Raw genomic sequence first — 10,213 nt, 5'->3', positions numbered from 1 at the left:
CCATCTATTCCTATTTTCTGTAGAGTTTTAATCATAAATGCACGTTGGACCTTGTCGAAAGCTTTTTCTGCATCTGGTGAGATGATCATGTGGTTTTGGTCTTTGGCTCCATTGATATGGTGTATATCATTTATAGATTTTGCTAATATTGAACAACCCTGCATTCCTGGAATGAATCCGACTTGGATATGATGTATGATTTTCTTGATAATTTGCTGTACTCTATTTGCTAGTATCTTATTGAGTATCTTTGCCTCTATATTCATTAGGGAGGTTGGCCTGTAGTTCTCCTTCTTGGTTGGGTCTTTCTCTGGTTTTGGTATCAGTATGATGCTTGCCTCTAGAAATGAGTTAGGGAGAATTGCTTCCTTTTCAATTGCATTGAAGAGTTTGAAGAGTGTTGGTATTAAATCTTCTCTGGATTTCTTGTAAAATTCTGCTGTGAATCCATCCGGGCCTGGGCTTTTCTTTGCTCAGAGGTGATTCACAGTATCGCTCCGTGTTACTGACTGGCAGGGACACATCCTGGGAAATGTGGAAGGCAGGGGCACAAACCCAGACAGGCCAGCCTCCCACTCGCCTGGGCTCAGCGTCTGTCGGTCACATCCGTGCCCTGTTGTTGGCTGGAACACGGCCCGCCTGGGAGCCAGGGCACACGCGTGGGCCATGTGCACATGCTGAGCCGAGCTGGGCCTCACTGCCACGAGGCGGGGTCGGGACGTCCCGTGAGGGAGACGCCCGTGCGGACTGTGGAAAGCCGGGCGGTGGGCTGGGCTGTGGCGTGGGAGAGTTGCCTGGGAGACCGGGTCACGGGCGAGGTGCAGTCTCTGGCAGGCGCGTCCTCTCCTCGCTGCTGTGACTCACAGCGCCGGCTGCTTGGCCTCCGTCCCAGCTCCTCTGCGGAGGAGGCGCCTCCCGCGGCTGCGCGCTCTGCCCCGGCCGCCAAAGTCCTCACGTTCCCAGTAACCGCAAAGCCTTTGGAGCGCCTCTGCTCCTTCCTGCAGGTTTTGCCCACGTCAGTGGACTCGTTTGTCCGCGGTTGCTTGCCCTGCCCGGGGTTCACCCACGGCGGGGGAACGGCGTGCGGAGTCGTCCACCGCGTTTAAAAACGTCCCTGGGTGGGCAGGGTAGTGCACCCTGTCACCCCAGCGTTCTGGGAGGCTGATGCAGGGAGCCCAGACTGGGCAACTTAGCAAATTAGGGAGACCCTGTCTCAAAATAAAAAATAAGAGAGGGCTGGGGGTTTAGCTCGGTGTGAAGGCCCTGGGTTCAATCCTCAGTTTAAAAAAAATTGCTACTATGATTTTTTAAAAAATAAACTCAGAGCTCACGTATTCCTACTAAAGCCTTTTCTTATTCTAGGAGTCAGTCTAGGATACCACACGACAATTAGTAAAATATTATTTTTTATTTACACAAAAGGCACTGATACATTTTCCTTTTAAACCCGAGAACGGTCCAGACAGGGCGCTGGTGCCTGGCGCCCGGCGTACGCTCTGCTCAGAGTGTGCGGCTGCCTGAGGCTGCCACCCTCGGACCTCTGGGGCGCCTGGAGCGGTGGGGCGGTCCCTGCCGGCACGTGCCGAGTCTCATGTTGTATTGGGTGAGTCACAGTAGGTGTTGCAGCTGGGGACGCTCCCAGGTGAGCTCGGGCTCACAGGGCTCTCAGGAGGTGCAGGTGTAAGGTGTGAGTGAACCTGTTACTGGCTGGCAGCCGGAGAAGGGGAGTGATCTGAACTCAAACCCGGAGGGCTCGGTACCTCGCTGACTGTGAGATAAGACAAGTGTCAGGGAATTGAGTCCACCTCTCTGACTCTCTGCCCCCTCTTTTCGGCGGGAAGGAGCTGTACTGGAATTGAACCTGGAAGCTCTCACACTCAGCTGCATCCCCAGCTCGTTTTATTTTTTATTTAAGTGTTGAGACAGGATCTCCCTGGTTGCCAGGGCTTGGCTTGAACTTGCAATCCTCATGCCTCAGCCTCCTGGAGTGCTGGGGTGCCAGGTGTGCACCGGCACACCTGGCTTGCTTGCTCATCTCTCCAGCGGGGTACTCCACCCTCCTTGGGAGTGTTAGGATTTGATGAGCAAGACAAAGTGTGTGTGAGCACCCCTGCAGTCGGTGTGCGAGTGTGAAGTTCTGGTTTCTAGCGTAACCGTCCTTTTTAGCTGCCGCCTGTCCCTGGCAGTTCATTGTCCGGGCTCTGCCCGCCTCCCCTTCCCTTTCGGTGTCCCTGGGCAGCCCGTGTCGCTGCCTCTGACGCTCTGTTGACGTGTAGGTGCAGACAAGTGACAGTCACCGGCTGAGACAGTTCCACTTCACCTCCTGGCCCGACCACGGCGTCCCTGACACCACAGACCTGCTCATCAACTTCCGGTACCTGGTCCGCGACTACATGAAGCAGAGCCCTCCGGAGTCGCCGATTCTGGTGCACTGCAGGTACAGGGGTGCAAAGTGACGGCCCCGGTGCACCCTTGTGCTTCTGAGCGCTGCAAAGTGCGCTGCGCATTTACTGTTCAGGAAGGTTGCAGCAAGCTGCACACGGCTTGCTCCCTGGGCCCCGAGACTCTAGTGCAGGGCCTGGCAAACCAGGCTGTGGCCAGATCCAGTGCGCTGCGCGGTCATCAGCAGGTGTCACTGCAGCGGCTGTGTCCTGGTTTGCATGTTGTTAGCGGTTTGTATTTGTGCAGAGACCCTGCCCTCTGTGGAGCTGAAGACGTTTGCTGTCTACAGAAAAAGCGTACCCATTGCCACTCTAGAGCAATGAGAAATTAGCTTTAAAATTCAAGGAAATGAGATAGGGACGGTGGTGCACACCTGTAACCCCAGCATGGGAGGGGCTGAGGCAGGAGAATTGCCTCAAATTGAAGGCCAGTCTGGGCTGCATAGTGAGTTCAAAGCCAGCCTGAACAACATAGTGAGACCTTGCCTCAAAAAAAGCCCCAAAGATAAAATTAAAGGAATTAATTTAGGGCAGAAGAAAGAGGGGCTTTGTTGCCTGCGGAAATGGATAGACTGGCCCTTCAAGGTTACTATGGCAACGTGAATGGGATTGAGATTTAAGAGTCTCTAATAAGGCGTCTTATTTGTGGCACTGAACTCAAAAGTAATCTTGGGTGGGGCGTGGTGGTGCATGCCTGTAATCCTAGCACTCGGGAGGCTGAGGCAGGAGGATCCTTGGGAGTTCAAGACCAGCCTGGGCTACAAAGTGAGCTCAAGGCCAGCTTGAACTGCATAGTGAGACCCTGTCTCAAAAAAAAAAAAAAAAAAAAAAAAAAGTAAGCTTGGGACTCAGGCCTCAGTGCCAAGGTGGCGAAGCCTGACTCACTGAGGTTCCCAGGGAGCAGTGTTTTCCCAGATCTGCTACTGCAAATGGTGGTGGTGGCCAAGAGCCCGCTGCTTATACAGATGGGGCAGCCCGGGAGGTGCGTGGAGGGGGCGCCCGCTGACCTGCTGCTTTCCCTGCCTTTCAGCGCGGGGGTTGGCAGGACGGGCACTTTCATCGCTATTGATCGCCTCATCTATCAGATCGAGAACGAGAACACGGTGGATGTGTACGGCATCGTGTACGACCTCCGCATGCACCGGCCCCTCATGGTGCAGACCGAGGTGAGAGGGATGCGCGCCTGACCCTTCCACTTCCCGTCCGTCCCGTGCGGTGGATCCCAGGGGTCGCGTGATCGGGGTGAAATCGTTCACTTTCCGAGTCTCTCTGGCCTTCTGTGAATGATGCTGGATTTCTTGGCAGTCTCTAAACCGAGCTGGACTAAATGGCCTGGTACAGGCGGTGCAGTAGGACTGGTGTCAGGAGTGGAGCACACACCCTCACCCACAGCATATTCTTTTCCTTACGCCTTTGACTTAAATAATCTTCCCAAGTCTCCGGACTTTGGTTTCTGGGTTTAAACTTATGAAACTGGTATTTCTCATTCTTTGTTTCTAAGCAGGTCTGACTGTCTTTTGAAACATGCAGGTGAAATAGGCTTATCGAGCTGGATGTGCCGGTACACACTTGTAATCCCAGCACCTCGAAAGGCTGAGACAGGAGGATTGCAGCCTGGGAAATTTAGTGACTTGGTGACTATTTCCAAATAAAAAATAAAAAGGGCTGGGGATGTAGCTCAGCATCAAGGCCCTGGGTTAATCCCTGACACCAAAAACAAAACAAAACAAAACAAGCCTATTGTGTTTAAGCATTAAGCAGTTTGTCTTCACCCAGCCTTGTAAGTGTCAAAGAAAGAAAGAAAGAAAGTCATTATCAGAGCCAAGACAGCTGGGAGCCTTTTCACCCGGTGGCAGTGGAAGCAGCTGTGCTTGGGGCGACTGCGCCCCAGGATGAGGAGGACAGAGTACTCGCTGTACAGCGGGCCGGGCCCTGAGCCGCGGAGAAGGAGAAGTCGTCGCCTGCTGCGCTGAGCCGCACGGGGCGGGTTCGAGAGCCCGGCTGCCCTGTGCGCTTGGTGTGGGCGGAGCGGCGGTTTCAGTCCCGGGTTGGTCAGGAGGAAAACGTTCCTGTGCTCTCTTCTAATTATACAGAGTAGCATTTCTCAATCTCTTACGCTTCTCTGATTTATTTATTTATTTTTTGGTTTTTGTTTTTTCTCCGGTACCGGGAACCGAACTCACGACCTTGCGCTTGCCAGGCAGGCGCTTTTGCCTCTGAGCTAAATCCCCAGCCCCTCTTACGCTTCTCTGAGAAACCGAAATTTTATGCTCGCAGATGCTTTTCTCATCTCTTTGATATAATTTGAAAACAATAATTAGTCATATATGTGTATTTGTTTTTGTTTTTTGAGACAGAGTCTTTTTTGTTTTGGTTTTTCTCTGGTACCAGGAACTGAACTCACGACCTTGCACTTGCCAGGCAGGCACTTTGCCGCAGAGCTACATCCCCAGCCCCTGAGACAGGGTCTTGCTATATCATTTAGGCCAGCCTTGAACTCAGGGCGATCCTCCTGCCTCAGTCTCCAGAGAATACCTAATCATATTATAATTTTTAAGTATATAGGAGTTTATAGAATACAGTTTTCCCTCTTACTTTCCCCACAATCCTGTCCCTAGAAATAGCCAGTATGTACAGTTGGCCGTGTAACTTTATTTTTTATTTATTTATGTTTTAGCCCAGGGTCTTTGCACCGAGCTATATCCCAGCTGCTGCTGTTGTTTTTTTTGAGATATATAGCCCAGGCTGGCCTTGAACTCACAGTAATCCTCTGCCTCATGGGCATGTATCTTTAGAGACCTCTTTTAAAATTCGTGTTAGTACGTGTTTGCAGTGCATAGCGGTTGCATTTCACTGTGGGGAGCTGGTACCTGCACATCTCACATCCTAATTCTTTTCTGTCCCCTCGCGTCCTCCCCGCTTCCCGGCATCTCCAGATCCCCTTCCCATCTACAGACGATCTGCCTGTCTCCTGCTGGTTGTCGTCTCTTTTGCTCTTCAAGTTGTGTATGCTTGGGGCTTCTCGTGTAAGAGAAGTATGCGATCTTTAAGCTTAGACGTCTGGTTTATTTCACTCCACAGTGTGGTGTCAGGGTGCGTGTGCCTCTGTGAATACGTGTGCTCTGTGTGTGCACGGACACTCACGTGGAGTATTTGGAAGAAATCTCCTCCTGTTTTGGATGTGACACTTCCTTGTGGCGTGACCCTCGGATGGCATCACAGATACCTTCCTGTGTCAGTGCACACCTCTCCCTCGCTTTGTAATCGCTATCCGTGGCTCCCAGAGGCTTCCCCAAATGTGGTCCCCTGGACCATCCTATCTGACTGTCTGTCTGTCTGACTGTCCGTCTATCTGTCTGACTGTCCGTCTGTCTATCTATCTGTCTGACTGTCTATCTATCTATCTATCTATCTGAATGAACGACAGGGTCTCATTGTGTAGCCCAGGCTGGCCCAGAACTCAGGGTGATCCTCCTGCCTTGGCCTCCTGAGAGCTGGGACTACAGGCGTGTGCCCAGCTCATCAGATTTAAGGAGCCTCCTTTGTTAAGAATTCCAGGCTCCCCTCACTCCACAGGGCCTGGGCCAAGACTGCCGTGTACTGTTGGGAGGCCTTTTCTGCCCTCCGGCGGGGAGAGTGAGCCCATCTCCTGAGAACCACGCATGAATAAACCTCGTTTGTGTGTTCAGATTCTCACCCGACTCCTGCGACCTCATAATACGCGCTTGCTGTTGGGCGGATGGGGCTTAGGTGATGCCATCTGCGTGAGTGGCATATGGGGGCTCCTCGGGGGGCCCTGGGCTCCTTGACTGTCTCTCTCTCCCGTTTGCTCTCAGGATCAGTACGTTTTCCTCAACCAGTGCGTCCTGGACATCGTCCGGTCGCAGCGAGACTCCAGAGTGGATCTCATCTACCAGAACACCACCGCGATGTCCATCTACGAGAACCTGGAGCCGACGGGCGTGTTCGGGAAGACCAACGGCTACATCGCCTGATCCACGCAGAGGCCCGCGGGTGGCCAGACGTCACGCCCAGCCACGGAGCGCTCCTGTGTGCCGTTGCCCTGCGTCCCAGATCTCAGTTCTCTGTTTGCCCTGCTAGGAGTGCGCGGTGGGCAGGGCCGGAAGCCGAGTGCGCAGCCCGCGGCAGCACAGCGGGCGTCGGCCGTGGCTGGTGACCCGGAACCTTCGCCCACATTCCTGATGACCAACGGGAAGAGTTCACTTTTCATTTTCCTTCAAAACTGAAGAAAACCTGGGAAAGTGAGCTATGATTTTTTACCCCCCAAAACTTAGTTCTTAAAAAACAACAACAGCAAACGACTTCCATGTGATTCACATGCTCCAGCCAGGATTTCGTTGGGTTGAATATATTTTAAGTATCAGAGGTCTATTTTTACCCACTGCGTCTTGGGATCGAGCTGATGGAAAACACACAGTTATGGGTGGTTCTTGTGTCAGGAGGGGTCCGGCGCCTCTTCCGGTTGGGTTTTCTATCTGAACATGTGCCTTTTCTGAATTATGCTTCCACAGGCAAAACTCAGCAGATTTCTCTATTTTTGTATTGAATCTCGTAATTGGAATATACGGAATATTTAAACAGTAGCTTAGCACGGAGGTTTGCCTCGTGACTTCCCTTCCTCGCGGATGAGAAGAGGCCCCTCCCTCCCCCCAGTTTCCTGTGGAGACTTCGGTCGGTTGCAACGTGTCCAGCCCGTGGAGTGGGTGAGACCGAGAGGCTCCCTCGGTGGGCGGGGCACGCCCGGGGCCCTCCGCGGCAGATCTCCTGTCCCCGTCCCGTCTTCTTCCTTTTCTCCTTCCTGTCTTTGGTAAAAAGGATTATTTAAAGGTGCAATATGTGACTTGTGATTCCTGATGCTCTGGGTTTTTAGTCATGTTTTACTCAGGTTGGGATTTTTATGTGTGTCTGTGTGTCCGTGTACGTGTGTGCCTGTGTGTGTGTGCGTTTTTAAAAGCGTGGCAATCTGTGAACACTTCAGTGTGAACTCAGTGTCGGATGAATCCCCCCTTCCCCGAAGCCCACTGGCTTTAGTCTGTGTCTGCAGTGACACACGCTGGTATCTACTGTATATACAAACCCTGAACTCTGCGTCAGTCACTCCTAGGAATTGAGGTGTACAAAGTTTGATTTGTATCAAAGATGTAATTATTATTTTTAAAACCTCTTTTCACTTTACTGCTGCTGTACTTGATTTTTTAAAGGAAAATGTAGATTAATTTTTTTTTTTTTTGGCTTCAGGTTGTGTATTCACCAAGGATTTCAGAATTTATGTGGATGTGTTTTATTGGTACCTAATCTGTAAACTTCACAAGGCATTAACATGAAAGGATTGTTTTTTTTTTTATGCTGAGGCTCAGGTTATGTGTGGAAGATGTTTTGAGCTCCTTCTCTAACAGGCAATGAAGTATCCACGGTCAGATGAAGGAATCGGCAAGTCCTGGAGCCCGGCGGCCAGCTTCTGCTCAGGATGCGGGTTTCCCACGGGAAATGGGGCGGGGCCTTTGGTGGCCTGGTCCCCAGGGCCCGGGGGGGGGGCGGGCTGCGTCCCCTCCTGCCGCCGCTGGGCTCCGCGCTTCCCTGCACTTCGATGGCAGCCTGGACTGTTAGGGGCATCTGAGGGCTCCGAAGGGTGAACCGCGATGGACCTAGAGCCCCGATGCTGTTCTGACTTAGTGCTGCCTTCTGCCCGCCGGCCCCTTGGAGGTGCTGGGAGGGTTCAAAGGAGGGGTCGTGGGGCGCCATGTTTGGGGAGAATTTCTGCTTCTCAAATGGAAATTGCACTTTTTGCCAAATCCTTTGCGTTCGTTAGTGCTGAGAAGTTCATTGTGTTTCAGGTCCTTCCAGGGATGAGTGGGTGGGCCCGGCTGGCTTGGGCCCCCTGGGCGCTGTGGGTGGGGGTCCCCTGCCGGCCATGGGGGCAGCTGGCTGTGGGAAGGTCGTGCCCCAACTCAGGCAGGCTGAGGGGCTCGGGGGCTCCCCCACCTCACTGTGGGCCACGCTCCGCCGATTTGTGGGGAACCCCCTGGGAGGGAGTGCCCTCAGCCCTGCTGCCTGTCGCTGGCCTGGAGAGTCACAGGAAAGGCTCTGCCCCTTCGAAACAGTAAAGCGACGTAATCGTAAACACACTGCCTGACAAAGCAGGCTGGGTGTGGTGTCGCACACCTGTCATCCCAGGATTTGGGAGGCTGAGGCAGGAGGATCGCTGGGAGTTTGAGGCCAGCCTGGGCTACATAATGAGACCCTGTCTTCAAAAAAAAAAGCCACCTTAGGTCATCCCCAGTCCCCGAGGAGAGGAGGCCTGGAATTCGGTGGGAAGGTCACACGAAGGTCGTGATGCTCCTGAGGCCTCAGAAGTGCTGGGGCTCTGGGGATGGGAAGGGTATGTATAACACAGCCTCTGGAAAGGACCCCAGGCTGGCCAAGAGAAGGGCGGGAGGGCCCGGCGGCACTGCGCAGCCAGGGAGGGCTTCGGGCCCCACGCAGTGCACCCGGGCCCCTGCCACCTCTCCCGGGAACACAGACTTGCGGCCTTCAAAGCCAAGTCTCCTGACGGCCGGCGTCCGTCCCGGGGTCGCACTGTGACTCCAGCGAGACCTGGGCCCTTCGCCGCCCCTGGAACTGTGTTTTGTGCAGTAGAGGCTGGGGGGCGGTGGTCGCCGAAGCCAAGCTTCCCTGTGTTTTTGTCTCCTCGGGGATGAAAAAGCCTGGTTTTCTTTCGCGATGCTTGACGGCGCTTGTGGAGCTCAGCGGGTCTGGGGGCGGACGTCGGCTTGGCTCCGAAGGGCAGGCGCGGAGTTTGCAGACTACTGGGGCGTCGCCTGTCTGACACGCTGCAGCTTGTCCCCCTGGGGGGCGCGTGTGATAGGACGTGTTGCTGTGGACTCTAAATTGTAATTTTCTTGTAACTATTTTGGAATGATGCCTATTTCTAATGTTTGTTATACTTGTACAGAGTATTGCTGTGGGTTGCTTTTTTTTTTTTTTTTTTAAAGGAAAAAATGGCCTGGAAAAATTTTTTTTAAAAAAGACTTACAAATACCAAATATAAAAACTGTCCACACCAGATGCCGTCATTGCGTTCTTTCCTTCACCTCCTGTGTCGCCTTCTCTCTTATGTCCCTCTTGTGCGCTGGTCTCATGGCTAACCTACTGCCTCGGGTACCCTCACTACAGCACTCCATTCCCCTTTGGGATTGCTGCATAGCGTTGGTTTTCTGCGGCTGCCATTGTAAATACCATGGACTGGGTTTAAACAAAAAGAATGTATTTTCTCACAGTTCTGGGGTGAGGGGTCAGAGGTCAGGGTGTCGAGGGCCTCTCCCTCAGCTGTCCTTCCCGTGTCCTCACATGGTCCCCACCAGGCGCCTGTCCAATCTCTTCTTTCTTTGGATCTCACTGTGTAGTGCAGGCTGGCCTTGAATTCACTATGTAGTCTAGGCTGGCCTTGAACTTGCAGCGATCCTCCTGCCTCAGCCTTAGGAGTGCTGGGATCACAGGCATGTATTTTTTCCCCCAGACAATTTTAACCTCTTCGTATGAGGACTCCAGTCAGTTTGGATTAGGGCCTCACCTTTCACTGCCTCAATTTTCCTCAACAACCTTTTTAAAGATTCCATCCTGCCAGGGCGTGGTGGTGCACGCCTGTAATCCCAGCACTCAGGAGGCTGAAGCAGGAGGATCGTTGGGAGTTTGAGACTAGCCTGGGCTACAAACTGAGCTCAAGGCCAGCCTGAACTGCATAGCCAGACCCT

General features: G+C 53.0%; 1 protein-coding gene across 1 annotated transcript in view; it reads left to right on the top strand.

Annotated features, from left to right (window-relative positions):
* Ptprj (protein tyrosine phosphatase, receptor type, J) overlaps positions 1–9,527 on the top strand; it is a gene marked incomplete at its 5' end in the record, with an annotated part of 42,527 nt that extends 33,000 nt beyond the window's left edge. Inside the window, 3 exon segments of the mRNA XM_013514213.1 lie at positions 2,277–2,437; positions 3,472–3,607; positions 6,278–9,527. Coding sequence (XP_013369667.1) covers positions 2,277–2,437; positions 3,472–3,607; positions 6,278–6,436 — 456 coding nt within the window.
* Positions 9,528–10,213: the final 686 nt, after the last annotated feature.

Source organism: Chinchilla lanigera, unplaced genomic scaffold (assembly GCF_000276665.1).
Source record: "Chinchilla lanigera isolate Chin_1 unplaced genomic scaffold, ChiLan1.0 scaffold00021, whole genome shotgun sequence".
Lineage (NCBI taxonomy): Eukaryota > Metazoa > Chordata > Mammalia > Rodentia > Chinchillidae > Chinchilla > Chinchilla lanigera.
Note: the sequence above shows the minus strand (reverse complement) of the source record. Positions and strands in the feature narration are given on the sequence as shown.